Source organism: Peromyscus eremicus, chromosome 8a (assembly GCF_949786415.1).
Source record: "Peromyscus eremicus chromosome 8a, PerEre_H2_v1, whole genome shotgun sequence".
NCBI classification, from domain to species: Eukaryota; Metazoa; Chordata; class Mammalia; order Rodentia; family Cricetidae; genus Peromyscus; species Peromyscus eremicus.
The window spans coordinates 100,536,573-100,552,875 of NC_081423.1; the positions used below are offsets into that span (position 1 = coordinate 100,536,573).

Genomic DNA, 16,303 nt, shown 5'->3' on the forward strand with positions numbered 1-16,303 from the left:
CTGATAGTGTGGGTCTCCTGGAAGCAGATAGTCAAGAAGGCTGTGCCCAAGGCTACTGTGCCTGGGTCTGTGCTGTAGCTGAAAAAGATGGAGCCCGAATGGACAGTCTCCCCCAGACCCATCGTGTCTAAGAGGCAAGGGGTGGGCCTCTGGGCTCCACTTGGAGTGGCTCCCTGGCCTTCCCTGTCTCCTTTATGGAGAGGCAAACTATTCCCTTAGGTTCCCATGTTTAGCCAGGCTTCAGGCAGCAAGTGCCCTAGGTGACCAGAGCAGAAGGCCCAGGTACCAGCTGGGGTGGCGTTGGGAGGCCTGTGGGGCTGCAGAATTTACATCCAAACGTGCTGCAGATGCATCTCTGCCTTGCAACATGGGGAGGTTGATACATGGCACAGCCATGGGCGTGGGAGTCCCCGTTCCCTCTCCCCTACTCCTGTGGACAGCCCCATGTCTGTCTCAGCAACCAGCCTCCTGTGTCTGACCAATTTTGGTGAAGGTGTGTCTTCAGGCCCCATGCTGGAGCGGTAGGTATGGCACCCCCACCCCAGTGCCTCTGAGAGGCAGTGGGTGGTGAGAAGTCTCAGGCTTGGCAAGCCGGGAAGCTATTGCTTGGGGCTTGCTAACTCTACCCAGAAGTGCAGTGACGGGGCTGGGCTTGGGCAGGAAGACAGAGGAAGTAGGAACAGGTACAGTGGACAGGAAGGTGCACGTCTGTTTTGTTCTGCACCGGGTCCACCTCTGTGGGGCAACACAGGGCAGCAGGCTGTCTCTACAGGAGCTGACTGGCTCTCCAGGGTGCGCTGGGGCTCCCGGAGGAGTCCGACTCTTCACTGCTGTCCTCCTTGCTCCCAGTGCCGGTGCAGAAAGTGAATGTTGGCTAGACTCCAAAGGGACAACTGGACCCCTGGACAAAGGCAAAACTGCCCAGGCAGCCTGGGTGGTTTTTTTTTTTTTTTTTTTTTTTGTTTGTTTTGTTTTGTTTTGTTTTGTTTTTCGAGACAGGGTTTCTCTGTGTAGCTTTGCGCCTTTCCTGGAACTCACTTGGTAGCCCAGGCTGGCCTCGAACTCACAGAGATCCGCCTGGCTCTGCCTCCCGAGTGCTGGGATTAAAGGCGTGCGCCACCACCGCCCGGCCAGCCTGGGTGTTTTGAGGTATGAACTCCACACTCTGTCATGACAGGTGTGGTTCCCCTTTTCCCCGTGGAAGCCACATAGCAGGCAGCTGCAGGTGTCTACTAATTAAGTCATCTTCATCTTGGATTGGAGGAATCCAGCCTCGTTAGGCGTCTGCAATGCTAGCTTCTGACCAGCAGAGGGCAGCAATGAGCACTCCCAGGTGGCCGCTGTCGTTCAGGAATCCCTTTCTAAGCAAGCTGGCCAGAGGGGGTGGGGGAGTGGGAGTGGGGGTGGTGGGGTCACAAGACTGCACTACTGAAGCCTAGTGTCGGGGACTCTTTGTTTGCCCCATCCTACTCAGTGGTGTACAGAGGCAAGTAAATGGGCTCAGCGCCTATAAAACTGTAAGGTGCGTAGAGAAACCCCTTAGTATGATTGCACACCTCTGGTCCTGAGCAGGGGCAAGGCCTTCCCACCATTTACCACAGTGGTGTAGGTGGCCTAGCTGACCCTTCCTTCTGAGAAGTGGGTCTGCCCGCCTTCCCTCCTCCCCCTCCTTCTCTTCCCTCCCAGTCTTCGCTTGCAGTCCTCAGATGCAGAGAAGAGACAGTCACCATAGGCCCCCAACCTCTCCTGGGATGCTGGTGGCCTTGCTTTGTGACTTTCCAGTACCGTATCATAGTCTGGTCATCACAGACCCTTCTGCTTTCCCATCTTGACCCATTCAAGGCTGGGTGCCAGCTCCTGGGGCTAAGGCAAAGTCAAGGAGGCTGGCTCTGTTCCTTGGGTCTGTCAAGCTGTGCACAGAGGAATGAGAAGTCGCCTGGGAAGGATGAGCAGAGGGGTTCTGGGAGGGCCTTGGGCAGCCAAAGGACCTGGCCACCCCATTACTGGTCCGGAGCTGAGCTTGGCTAATGTGGCATAAACTAAACAGGCCGCTGGAATTCCACTCTGCAGCCTCTCTCTATTCCTCCTGCTCCCTCGGGGTATCCGAGAGATGACCCAGCCATTCAGTGGACAGCCAGCCAGCGGGCTTGGGAGGAGGGGCTCTCTGCATGTGGCCTGAGGTGTCTTTCTTCTCTGAATGTTTTCCCCGAACCCCAGACTGCTTTGGCTTGGCTGTTGAACGACATGCCATGCCTCTGCTGGCTGACCACACATCTGCAGCATTCACAGCTGACTAACGGCACTGACTGGTCCCCGTTGGGCTGGTGAGCTGTCTCACTGGTGGCCTGGCTCAGGGGCTCATATCTTTTAACCTTCTTTCTTTCTCATCCCATATGCCTACTCTGCTCTGTCTGTCATTGGGCAGCCAAGGAGCCAGGGACCAAGGCTTCACCTCCTGATGGAAGAAGCCTCATCATCCCCCACACCCAGCAACAACTACTGCCTGCCCTGTCCTGGTGTTTTCCAGCTCTTTCCAAGAGCTCCCGTCGAGGGTAAGGACTGGGTGTGAGCCCTCTGGGCTTCCAACCCCGGCACTCATGTGACCTTGAGTGAATGAATGAGGGCTCGAGGGGGGGTTTCCTCTACCTGTGAGCTGGACCCTCTGTATGCCGTAGAGCTCACTATAGCCCTGTTGATGATGATGACACTCAGCACTTTGTGTTGCCTACGGCAGGTGGACCTGGATGGTAAGAGCTGTGAGACCCTGAATCCATGTGTAGCGGCTCAGGGCTCTCCAGCCTTCCTGCCGGGATCACAGGTGGGTTTTTCAGAAGGGACCTCCAGATGATGGGACCTAGAATAGCGGTCTCCTGTGTGGCAAGGAGCAGCTTTCTCGGGAATGACCACGGGCGACAGTCACTGGGGTTAGGGGCAAAACTGTTGAAACGGGCCTAAGGATTTCTCAGGACCCTGGTTGTCAAAGCTGTTGGGAGTAACAGATGGGTGATGGGCTGGGTCCCTCAGGGTCAGCCATCCCTCTGTTACTCAGGGTCTTTGGGCATCTTGTCTGGGAGTGGGTTGTCAGGAAGAGTTCTGAGCTGGCAGTAACAGGGGTCCCCAATTCTGAGCTGGGAACGCTCCTAAGTGGGGAACCTGGATACAGCAGGCCCTGTCCCCAAACAAAGAAAGCCTTTCTGAGCCAACGTTCGGGATACATGTCTCTGAGGGAATGGGGCACAAGAGGAGGCAGGTATACCAGCTGCCGGGCCACCTACTCCCTCCTGCATCACCCTTGGCTTGGGGCAGGATTGGCCTTTTAGAGCTGACTTAGTGGTCGCTACCAGTGAGGTGTGAATGTGGACCAATGCTCCTCATCAGCAGAAGGAAATCTCTTGGGGAAGAGGGGCACCTATTGTGGGTGTGTCCATGAGGTACGTGGGATGATGGTGCACACACATCCTAGGAGCAAGGGTGGGGGTGAGGAAGTCACCAGGGCACTTGGTGGCCATGTCCTGGGAACTCAAGGGAGGTCCTGAGCCAGGTGGGAGAAGCTAGGTCTAGACTTGAGCTCTGAGTACAACTTGCCTGCCATCCTGGTGACCTTCGGTCCCAGTCTCAAGCTGCTTAGGGAAATAGCCCAGAGAAGGCCAGAGTGAGTGGAAAGAGTCCTCCAAATGTCGACATGATAGATTGGTGACACTGGACCTGGCCAGCAGAGGCTGGCTTTGCTACGTGTCAGGCAGATCCTCTGAGGAAGGGGCTAAGCAGCCTGGATTCTTAGAACGAGCACACCGTCCTCCACTGAGCTCCCTCCCAAGGTGGGTAGCTCTGCTCACATGAGTGTTCCAAGGCCAGAGAGCAAGGTCCTCAGGCACCTGTCTTTTTTTTCCCCGAGGTGGGCATCGCTCAGTGTCCTCAGTGTCTTCTTGCTAGACTAGTACCTTCTACCTTCCCAGGTCAGAGTGGCAGCTTTGCCCTCATGGTGACCCTGACACCCTTATAGGACCCGAACACTCCAGCCAGCAAGCAGAATGGTCCAGGGTGCGTGTCCCTCAGGGCTCTGATATTCTCTGGCATAGGCATATCCCTCGGGAAACATTTGGGTACCAAGTCTCAAAACTCAGCTTGCTCTGGGTGCTCTCACGCAGCCAGTCCTCTCCCCATCCCCCAGCCCCAGCTTCCTGACATCTCTGCCTTTGACTAGAAGAACCCAAAGGACAGGGCTGGTCACACCCTCTCTGCACCGCAGGACTGCCTCGGAGCTTGGCACTCAGCCTGTGTGATGCAGGGCAGAGAAGTTGACTCAGATCCTGGTAGTTGTGTCTGGTAGCCACGAGGTGTCCAGAGGCCTCAGTGCTGGCTTCTGTTGTTGAATTATTAAGCTGTCTGTCCTCTCCTCATGTCATCTGCGACACTGACCTGCTTTCGACCAGGAGAAGCCCCATGGCTCACGAGAGGACCCCCCCCCCCCCCCCCGCCTGCCCCATCGTTTGTCAGAGGGGATTGTCCGCTAACTATCAGAGAAGAACTGGGCCACGTGGCTGTAACTTATCTATGGCGAACCTCTTCAACTCTGGGGTCACCCGTCTATCTATCATGAGCACGTAGAGGCTATGTGTGGACCTGATGACTTGGAGTCAGACCTCCAATTCTATAATCCAGGGGTTTGGTCTTTTCAGGCTGTGACCCACAGCTGGAAGAATCCTGGTGGCTGGGAGATGGGGGGTCAGATGTCCTGCACTGGAGTGGGGTCTCTGCTGGCTTCAGAGTAGACTCAGGCAGGCAGTGCTGGCGTAGGAAGGAAGAGCACTGGCTGGGCACGGAGCAAGGTCAGGTGCAGCCCAGGTACAGGTGGGTCGGGCAGGGGGCTGGTGCAGGAGGCCCCTGCCTGTGCACAGAGGGCAGTGTTTGGGTCTGTACAGCGTCTGTGGAGCCAGGCTGGATGTGGCGGTAAGGGACCACAGCTGGAAGCCCCTGGGGAGACGCCAGGGTGGTGCCACTCTGCCTGGGGAGAGCAGAGAGAGCTGGCCTCCTGCCCAGGCCCTGCCAGCCAGCAGCCGGCTGCTGGGACCGAGCCAGCAGGGATGGGTGGATGAACCCAAAGCCCCGGAGCAAGGAGGGGAAGGCCCACAGGGAACGTAATGGGAAGAGCCGGAGAGGCCTGAGCAGCTGGGAGGGGGCTTCGGACAGAGCCCGGGAGAGGGCTGTGGGACAGAGCCCACCCAGGCGGCTCTGTTTTCCCACTCCTTTCTCTGAGGAAATCTGAGAAGTGCAGCGCTCAGCACTTTCGCCTCCGAGCTGCATTACAACCGCGTAATTGAAGCTATCTGATTGGAGGGCAGCCAAGCAGGTAGATTACAAGTGATTAGAAATGATAGGGGGGCCTGCAACCCGAGACAGCTCCACAGCTGCCCACCGTTCACTGCCCACCCTTGCTTCCTTCTGAGACCCTAGGCCGTCCAAGCCTCTGGTCCTTACTTCTCGGTAACAGGACATCCACAGCCATCACCAACACACTTCCCACCTCTCACACGAGGTGGGAGTCTGCCCGAAGCCGGAGACAGCTCGGGGTGAGTGAGGTCACCACCCCACCCTGTGGTTCCTTGGTGGCACTTGCTCACTGCAGGGAACCTTGGTGTCAGATGTGGAGTTCCTGAAGATGTGGAGATCCCACTGGGGTGGGGATCTCTGGGGCAGATGCCCAACAATGAAATCCGGCCCTCCTTATGTATCCAGAGGCCCTTTCTAGAAAGTTCTACCCAGCCAGCATGTACTGGGGACACTCTGCCCCACAGTTCCGGGCTGGCCAGTGTGGGAAGGGTCTCTTACCGGCACTGTCTGGGTCCCAGCGATGGGCTGTGTGCTGGGCTCCGTGCCTGGCTGCTCAGGGTGCGTCTGTGCTGGTGTGTAGAGGGTCATGCCGTGCTCTGGGGGGACTGGGGTCTGGCCGGAGTAGTCCTGTGTAGGGTGTGGCGGAGGCGGGGCATATTCAGCTGGGATTCCATTCTGAGGTGGAGGAGGGTACTGGGCAGGGGGGTAGGGCTGGGCCATCGCTTCAGGCGGAGCCGTGGCGTCCTGATTGCCCTGTAGGTGGAGAGAGCACAGCCCGGGTTAGAATCTTTTGAAGCCTGTGAGGGATGTTGCCTTTCAATTCAGTCTCTGTGATTTCCACACACTACTTCCCATGGCATCTCCCAGGTCCTCAGGATGGGGACCCCTAGAAGAGCTGCAGGAGGTGCCAGCGTGAGGTGCCAGTGTGAGGCACTCCTGGCCGTGTCCACTTATACTTGTTGCACATGACCACACAACTTCAGAACTCTGTTTTCCCACCTCGATTTTAAAATCAGTCATCTTCTCTCAAGACCATTGCAGACACATGTGTCGCTACAGGAATCAACACAGATTGCTCTTCACACTCTCCACCTGGTGTCCCCGAACAATAGTGACCACTGAAAACCAGCATTCAAGGAGCACCCCCTTCGCCTGCCACCAAGCCTCTTCCCGAGTGGGGCTCCAAGCCTTGGTTTCCCACTACAAGGGGTGGCTTCCTAGTTCACCTTGATGAACAAGAGCAGAGCGCACCCCTTCAGTGACAGGCAGCATCATGACAGGATCGCTATAGCCAGAAGGTCTGAGATCTCACTAAGATTCTTTCCTGCCCCCCTGAAAGCCTGCAGCCCAGAGAAGTGATGAACACCCCCTCGATGCTGACCCCCAACCCCAGTAGTCCCCCCCCCCGACAGTGACACTCAAAGCTGGTACCTGGGTCCTCAGTGTCACCGTCACCATGGAGCCTGCTAGCTGAGGATGCAGGTCTGGGCCCCACCCCATGCCTCTTGGGCACTTGTGAGGAAAACTCATTATAAGCAGATAAGCAGCTCAGCGAGGAGCCCTTCTTTCAACCCGAGGCTTCTGTCCTGCAGAGCCAGGTGCAGGCAACGCTGGAGAGGGAGGAGACTGGTTTACCCTGTGCTCTGCTGCAGGCCATAGTCCCCATCTCGTCCCCTCTGGGCCGGCAATGCCGTCACTCTTCTCTGTGTGGCCCAGAGGTCCATCACTGAGAGGTCAGGTAGTGTCTCCCATTGGAGCAGACCCCCAAGGACACATCAGCAAGAATTCATGTCCTTGCTGAGTGACGCGGATAAGGTGTGGAAGGGGAAGACAGGGGCTGCCTCCTCCCGCTCATGCTCGTCCAACACGGACTCCCCTGTGGCCCACAGTACGAGGCACTTCATTTAGTGAGAACCTACTTAAGGGTGGGCATGAGGTGGCGGGGAGGTATTGGTGGGCTTGCAGGGTTCTCTCTCATGTTTCCTTCTGTGTCTGCCCGACGCTTTGCCAGTTGCATGACTGACCTCTCAGCCTGGCTGTGTCCACCTCAGCCTCGGGGTAGCAGCAGGCAAAGTTTCAGCCAGTAGGGCTCTCTCCAGTCCTCTGTTCCCCATAGCTGACCCCACGTGCCTTAACGTCCCATCCTCACTGACAAGACAGCCTCCCCCATCAGCGCACACTGGGCCTTGTTCTTGCCGGCACACATCATTAGGCTTCCCTTTACTCTCCAAGTCGCTGCTTCTTTTTTCCTTTTCTTCTGGGGTGTGCCAGGTCCAAGCGGGGGCTGGGTTACTTTGGGAAGCAAGAACAGGCCTGCTTCACCAGGCTTGCTGAAGGCCACAGTGGTCCAGATGCTTTATCCACTGTGATGGTGCTCAAGGGGCACCCAAATGTGAAGCGTTTACAGGGCCAGCAGCAACCCTGTCTGTCTGGTCACTAGCCATGAGTGTTAGCCTTGCTCTGCTCCCTAGAGCACCCAGGGCCAGCCAGCCTGGAACAGGTTCACCAAGCTGATGATAGTCTCAGGTACCCAAGTCCTCCTCTCCCCTCCTTTTCTTCTCTGTCATTTTCTCCCACTCTCTCTCTCCCCCAGCAACGCTGCCTGGTCCCTTCGCTGTCTATGCAGAAGCTCAAAACTGGGGCAGTGTGTAAGCGCTGAAGAAAGAGGTATGCCTCGTACCGCCTCCTCTTCTCCCCGCCCCCCACCCTCTCATTTTCACACCTGGACACAGCAAATCCCCTTGCTGGAGATTCCCAGCCCATTGCTCCATAGCAGCTAGGTCTAGAAATCATGTTACCCACTGTTAACAGACACGCTGGCATTCAAAATGGGCAAGCGGCTCACGGATGGGGGTGTTTGCGGGAGGTCTGGGGAGAGATGGGAATGCCGTGCAGGGGTGGAGAGCATCTAGCACCCGGGATGGCCAAGGGGGGATGGCAGGATAGAACAGGAGGCCTAAGGGTGTAGAAGGTGAGGGGGAGGGAGGGAGGGGCCTGTCAGCGGCCTGGCGGACGCCAGGGAGATCAATTCCCCTGTAAATATTTGATGAGAACCTTCACTAACTGATATGGCTGGCTTCACAGCTCCTCTCTCCACTCCTCCCGGGGGGCTTTGGCTGTGAGTCACTTCAGCTGCCTGGGGTGGGGCCCTGACTTGGGCATCTTTTTAAAGCCCTTGAGTGATGTAGTTGGGTCTGAGGGCCACTTGGGACCACAACCATCCTCAGCACTAGGAGGTGGAAATGTACAAGAGGGAGGCATCTCCCGGTTACACCCGTTTACTCTGCATCCCCTGGTCCCGGGTACCACGGTGACCATCTGCAGATGGTGAGACCTTATGCCCAAAGGTGACCAGAGCCACCTGGTGGCTTAGGGCTTCAGGCAGTCATCACTGCGTCTCCCAGGATCTGAACTCTGTCACTGCCCTCTCCTCAAGGGTCCTCCCGGGACAGGGTGCAGTTCTCCATGGAGGGCAGTGGCCTGTCGTCTCTACCACCACCTGCTCAGCTGCAAAGTGTGGAAATAACCATCTACCATGTATGTGGATTAGATGAGGCCATGTGCATACATCCACACGCTTACCAGAATTCCACTTGCCTCCCATGGCTGTACAATTTGGTTTCCTGGTAATGCCCCATTGGACTTGCTGCCCTGAAAGCCTTTCCATTCTGGGACACACCCCCCTCTCCCCTTGCTTGATAACTCAGCATTCAGCCTGAACCCCAGGGTTCAGGTCACAGTGACAGCTCCACTGGTCTACACTCCACAGCCCCCCAGCAACTCCAACTCTGCCTTCATGAACCCAGAATCCAACCACTTAGACCAAGTCAGGGCTTCCACTATGTCTTGTCCCTCCAGACTTCCTGCTTCTGTTCTAGCCCCTACCGTCTGTTCCCCGTGGAGTGAAACCCCAAGTCCTCACAGCACCTCGAATTCCTGCTCATAGTCTTTGCCCCTTCTATCTATCCTCTGGCTTGTTTTGTTCAGACACAAATGTCCCTGCTGCTCCCCACGCATCTAGCTCCCAGCTCAGGTCACTCACTCTTCCCTCAGACCCCTGGGGTGCTCTCATATTCTCAGTACTGAATTCTTAGGGAGGCCTTTGTAACTCAGGGTCCCTGGCTGGACACTCACCATTCCTTGACCCACATTCTCCTCAGTCTGGGAGCCTGCACCCAGATGTCACTGTCTGTCCCCTGCCCTGTAGGATGTGGTCTCAGGGGGACAGGCATGATGTCTGCCTTGCTGCCCTGACTCTCAAGTGTCACAGCCCCATGTGCCACACAGGTAAACGGTGACAAAGAGATATCAATGAGGAAAGAACAGATTTAAGTGGAAGAAAAGGGGTGTCTGTGTAGACAGAGTTACCCACTGACTTATCTCTGTGAAATGCTCAGAGTTCTTGCCCAGAAGATGGCCCCAGGTGTCACCTTCCTCTAATGGTCAGGAAGCCCTAGCTTAGGACCATGAAGCTTGCCTAGCACCTTTAGGACTCAGGATTTTGGGGGACTTCATTGGAAGCCTCCACTCTGTAGCACCAGCCCAGGATCCTCACTGTCTCCCCTATGACAGACACCACAGCAGCCATGTTTACAGAAGGGTCAAAGTGCACAGAGTGGGGACTGTGTCAGAGATCTGTCACCTGAACGGCTTCTGAAGACTGGGTGCGAGGCTGGGAGGATTTGTAGGTGGAATAAGGCAGCCTGTGGAGGTAAGCTAGACCTGGATGGACTCAACTCATTCCAGTAAGCTGGGAACATCTTAAACAGCTCCAGGTGAGCAAACTCACCTCACTGGCTGGAAATTGGCTCCATGACAGAAGCCCCCAGAGCTGGGGCTTTGTGAGGAGAAAGGGTATCCCAGGTCAGGCATTCATCAGCACATTTGGAACAGCTCCCTCAGCTCATACCACAGGCACATCCCAGTGCTGACCCGGAGCTTGATGTTGGGGAAGATAAATGATACCAACTATGGTGTCTAAAACACCTGGACTGATGTTGTGATTTTTAATTAAAAAATTTATTATTGTGTGAATACATGAAGTGGATGGGGGTGTGCACACCACAGCATGCATATGGAGTACGTCAGTTCTCTCCTTTCACCTTTATGTGGCTTCTGGGAGGGAACTCAGGTCACCAGGCCTTCGTGACTAGAGCCTTTATTCTCTGAGCCTTCTCGTCCACCCTCAAAGTTCTGAAATGATTTGATTCCAGCTGTACTTGTGGGAATCCTCCTTGAAGGTGGGGGTCTGAGATGAGTCTGTGTCCTTGAGGGGTCTCTGGTCCAGGGGTATGCTGTTCCAGACAGTACCATGAAAGCTGGATGGTGGGGTTCTCCAGGGAGCCTCTGTCCACCCCTGAAGGACTCAGGGTGATGCACAGAGGGCTGGAACTGGCTTGGGTGTGGGAAGAAGGCGGGGGTTGGGCTACAAGTATCTTGTATCTGCCTCACCAGACCCTGTGGATCCTTTCCTGCCTTGAGCTCTGGCTTCCAGGTGGTTGAGGTGGTGGGGCGGTGAGTCTGGGTGGGACACTTGCTTCCCGGCGTCCTCTCATGGAAGTCCTTCTCTGAGTCTCCCTCCTTCAATGCTTCTTCCTCTAGCGGCCAGTCCTAGGCCCCTGCACTGTCCCTGGTGGTCCTTCTATGTGCCCCCTAGACTCACCAGGAGTGAGGGGGCTATGCACCTCTTGGGTCTTAGTGACACACTGGAATGAAAGGGTCCCTCTGCTCTGAGATGGGAAGACCTTGTAGCTAACTGCCAATCCCAGCAGCTTGGCCCGGGCACTTGCATTTGGATGGCCATGCCTTTGAATCTGGACCCCAAGCACTGGCCTATCACCTCCGTAGCTGGATGGGCCTTTTGTGGTTCCTAGCTGTGGAATGGGATAATGACTTGTCCCCCATAAGGTCCCTTCATCTGCAGGGGTTGTGGCTAAGGAGGCCTGCGGTCTACATTTGCATTGCTGGCCCGGCTTCCCCAGCCTGTGTCCTGCAGTCTGCATGTAGGGTGCCAGGCAAGGGAAGGTGCTCAGGGTGTGTGCTGATGGAGCAGACAGAAAGTTGGAGGGCTGACAGCAGCTGGAGCTGCTCCCCAGACAGCTGGCCACTTGCCCTCTGCAGCCCTGCTGGCTCTCTCTGCTCTCAGGCCCTCCAGGACAATTAAGATAATTGCTCTCGGATTCCTCACCCCTGGAGAGAGGGTGCCGCCTGCCCAAGGTCCACTGGCCATGCTGTTGGTGGGGGGTGGGCACTGGGCCATTTCTCCCCACCCCTGGGTAAACCTGCTCTAGGCAACAGTGAAAACGGCAGCACCAGGGAGCCACAGCCTCATCACCAAACTGCTACAAGGGTCACTGTCCTGTGTTACTTATGTCCCCTAAGATCCATCCCCACTGCATGTCTGTGCCTGCAAAAGCATGGCCCCTCATGGCCACCTACTACTCATTTAATCCACATGGTGGCTTGAAGGAGTGGAAACTGGGACCAGAGGCATGTGGTGAGGGAGCAAGAGCCTCCCCATTCCCAGCCCCCACCCCCATACTGGCCATGGGAATGGGGTCATGCATATCTGGAGGGCTGATGAGAAGAGGGGCTTGGGGCTGGGTCCTCCCACGAGAGGAACTAGCATGGAATGGTGAGATGTCAGCCTTCCAAACCCCAGAAAGAGGCATGGGCAGAGAGGGCCCCACGCAGGGCAGGTGCTGCAGCTGCAGGATGGAGGTGCCTGCTCTGAACTTCCCTGACCTACCCAAGCCTTTGAACAATTCAGGGTCTGCGAGGCAGGCTGGCTGCCCGTGGGGCTAACCTCCAGCAAGCGGGTGGTCTGGGTTCTAGTCACTGGTGCCCGTGACTCATTTGGGTGTTATGATGGCTGACTGGTTTGGAATGACCTAGGAGACACTCCAGGCATGTCTGTGAGGGCGTTTCCAGGGATATTTCACTGAGGAAGGAAGACCCACGTTGAATGTGGGCAACGCCATTCCTTAGGCTGGTGTCCTGAACTGAGCGAAAAGGAAAAAGGGGGCTGGGCAGCATTCATCCTTCTCCACTTCCCGATGGCAGATGCAATGTGTCCAGCTACCTCACGCTCCTGCCGCCATGCCTTCCCATGATGCACTAGGCCCTCAAACTGTGTCCAAAATAAACCTTTCCATCCTAAGGTTGATTTTTTCTTGGCACAGTAACAGGAAAATTAATTAATACCAATGACAGCTTTCTGCTTTCCCCAGCATGGAAGCAGGGATGAACCTGCCCCAGGCCCCACCCAAAGGGGGCATTCATGTGGGGCTGGGCCCATCTCTCTGGACACCAGGCATTTGTGCACCACTGTCCCTGAGCAAATTAAATACTACTTCAGTTTCCAAACCTTCGGATAAAAGGTGACAATAAGAGACCTAGCCCAACCTGTCACTACCAGTGAGAAGGTTCCTTTTGCCACACCACTCATATAGCTGAAATCTTTTCCCCAGAAACTTCTGGCATACATCTAGGTCTACACAAAGATCACAAATTTGTCCTCTGTAGGTCGAACCTCTGATGAGCCGAAGAATCTATCTAGCACAGCATTACCCGGTTTAGCTGTTCTTTGCATAGACCCAGGAGTTGAATATCGCCCCCTAGCGCTCAGGTGAAGAATTGCAGGTAAATGGACCCTGACAGACAGGCATCTGGTCCAGATCTCTGAATCCACACCTAGCATCTCCAGAATGTGGTGGTAGTGCCTACGCTGGGGCATTGTCTCTTGCCCTGGGCTGAGAGTCACATCTCTTCTTGATGCCCACCTGTAGAGGGGGAAGCTCAGAGGTGCAGTCCATGTGTGCTCAATGGTCCTGGTTAAGAGCAGATGTAGGCCTTTAGGGGCTACTGGAGGTGATGTGACAGGAACAGGAAAACTGATGCCTAGAGAGGTCAAGGAGCAGAAGCAGGTGGTAGGGTAAAGCAGAAGCTAGAAAATCTTAGGGGTGACATTCCTATTTTCTTTTCTCCTTCAAATGGCACATTACAGGACAGTACAATTTTAGGGACAAAGAAAAGGTTATCAAGAGGTATGGATATGCTGATGTCCAGGGAAGACACCTGGTATCCATGGTGAGCCCATGTCAGAGGTCTGCCTGTGTCCCTGCTGCCACACTTCTGGGTTGCCACGGCTCTGAAGAAGGCATCCTATTGTGATCACAGGGCTCCAGGATCGGCAGAGTGAGTCTGCTGTTCCCGGGGTCTCGCATTCCCAGATCCCAGGATCCTGGAGCAGAGAAGGGGCTGAGCTCATCGGTCTGTTCCCTCACAAGTGTTGCAGCACTGTTGTCCTGTACCAACCAGACAGTGAGTGGTGGTGCAACACCGCTCTCCACACGCATTCCACGTTCCACTTGGTGCCAGGCCCCTGGTGCCTGGAGGAGAGCAGTAAGCTGAGGTTCGTCCTCAGGCAGTGGTCACCTGGGCATATGCCCAACAAGCATGAAGTAACCGGAGCTGCACCACCCCACTGGGGTGTACCAATAACCTCTCTTCTGGGGCGGAGGGTGAAGGTGGTGGTGGCTGCCCTTAACACTGGGACCTCCTGTGCAGCCCCATGACAGCAGGATGCTCCTGCATCAGCACCAAGCATCCTTTTGGTGACTCACAGAAGGGTTCCCTGAGGAACAGGCGGGGATGCTGTTTTCCTCTGGGTGTGGAAATGAGCCTCAGTAGGATGCTGGAGGAATGGAAGAGGTGCCTGCAGTGGGCACCAGGGCTCAGCGCGGCCTTCAGCTGGAGCTGGCTGGTAGAAGGGGAGGTGGGAGGCCTAAGAGGCCACAGCCTACTCTCTCTCTCAGGCTCTTGCATTCTGCCTCAGTTGCTTCCTTAGCACAGAAGCAAGCTACCTCCGCGGCTCACAGTCTGTGCTGGTTAGTTTTCGTCAACTTGACACTAACTGGAGTCACTTGGGAAGAGGGGACCGCAACTGAGGGACTGCTTCCATCAGACTGATCTATGGGAATGTATGTGAGGTGTTTCCTTTTCTTTTTTTAAATGTGCATTTTCTTAATTGCCAAATGATGTAGGAGGGCCCAGCCTACCATGGATGGTACCAAACCTGGGGAGGCGGTCCTGGATTGTACAAGAAAGCAGACTGGGCAAGCCAGGAGGAGCAAGCCAGTGAGCAGTGCTCCTCCTTGGCCTCTGCTTCAGGGCCTGTTTCCAGGTTCCTGTTTAAGTTCCTGTCTTGGCTTCCCTCTGTGATGGACTGTGACCTGTATGCCGAAGCAAACTAGAACATGGGTCTTGATTCCATGTTCCAAGGCTCCGGTGGTACTAGATGGAGGAGGTTCCCATGGAGAGGAGGCCATCCTGGGTGGCCAAGAGAGCCAAGAGGCAGCAGAGGTAGGTAGATCAGTGAGTCCATTCAGCTCTCCCCAGATGCCCCTTTCTAGAGTAAACAAGCCATCAGGACCTACACAGCCCTCCTTTTCTGGTCTGAGGGGGGCACTCTGAGGATCTGAGTGTGCAGATGTCGTGTAGGCCACCACGCCAAGGTGAAGAAGCACAAGCATCAGCAATGTTTAGGTCCAAAGTACTGAGACTAAAGCTTCAAAGGGCCATGCAGGGGCCTCGGGGGGGGGGGGCAAGGGATCCTTTTCAGCTCGAGCCTTTAGAATGTTCTAGAACCTCAGCTGTTGAGGATGGAGCTCTGGACCAGGAGACCCTGAGTTCAAGGGCTTGTGCCCCCATCCCACTCAGGCACACAGCAGGTGCTCAGGACAGGCTGATGGTGACCACTGACTGTGGTGGCAACCATTGGTTGAGTAAGAACGCACGGGCTTCAGCACTGAGTCAGGTTATAATAACATGGATACCTTTAAACACAGAGCAGTCCCCTGAATTAGCATTTTCCATATTCGTATAGACACTCTGAGTAGGCAGGTTTCTTGCCCAAAATACACACAGCCAATATATGGTCAACCCAGGATTTTAAACCAGGCCTGCTTGATTCTGACACCTGACTCTACTTGATAGCTATGGACCACTGTTCAAATATGAGGGTGTACCCTCTGTGTCCTCAGGTTTCTGCTCTGTGGATGTCCTGGCCCAGAATCGCTAGGGTTGTATGTATCAGGAAGGCAGTGGTGTGCTGGGACACATTTAAGATGAGCTTGGAGGACGTCACTGTGCTATCACATCTGCCCATTTTCCTGGTGTAAATGCTTTGGTATGACCACTTCACGCTGACAGTATGAAGTCACTCAAGGTGTCCAATAGGGCAGACTTCCAAGTCACATGTTCTCCCCTCCTCTCCAGTCTATCCTGTCCCAACAGCCCACTTAGTATCATTAATTAGGGGTGTGGGACCCACTGTCACATCATGTATTACTCCGTCAAGGGCTCATTCATGTCTCATCTTCTTCATGAAGGCTTCAGAGCCCATGTTGACCATGTCCCAGAGGACCCTGGTGCAATGAAGGTCTTCCTTTGTCTCTGGAACCTAGAGGGACTTCAGGGCTGACCTAGGCAGAGCCTCACTCAGTGGCCAGGCCCTGGAGCCCACTGTCACTCAGCAGATTAATTTGCCACTTGCTGTCAGCAAGGAGAACTGGAGGCTCCTGCTGTCTTCACTCTGCGAGACCCTACTTCTGACTCTTCTCCTTTTTTCTGCTTCACACTTCTGGGTTTCCTAGGAGGCCTCGGGGATCTCACAGTTTTATGGAGGTCAGTGGGTGGGTGGTGGGCTGAGTTACTCACTGGGTGGGTGATGGGTCTTCTGCAAACCCAAGGCTATGTGTGGAGCCTGCTCAGCAGGTCCCAGGGATGTCCAGCTTCGCACGGGGCCCGCGCACACTTGTCTCTGGACACAGTTGCCTGCAGCATGCTGAGCATTCCACCTCAGCCCAAGCTTGGCACAGGTTGGGTGGCCCCTCTGGCTCTGGTCTCCTTGCTGTGGCAGGACCTCTGTGCCTTGGCTAGTTTCCTTGTCTGCACTGTGACACAGACCTGA

The 16,303-nt window shown here is 55.4% G+C and overlaps 1 protein-coding gene across 8 annotated transcripts in view; it reads right to left on the reverse strand.

Annotated features, from left to right (window-relative positions):
- The window catches only part of Rbfox3 (RNA binding fox-1 homolog 3), a 184,703-nt gene that overhangs the window by 17,281 nt on the left and 151,119 nt on the right, over nt 1-16,303 (reverse strand). For all 8 annotated transcript variants that reach the window (XM_059272234.1, XM_059272237.1, XM_059272235.1 and 5 more), the window contains one exon: nt 5,830-6,084. In XM_059272234.1, the coding sequence (XP_059128217.1) occupies nt 5,830-6,051 (222 nt within the window). In that variant the 5' untranslated portion in view covers nt 6,052-6,084. The remainder of the gene's footprint in view (nt 1-5,829; nt 6,085-16,303) is intronic.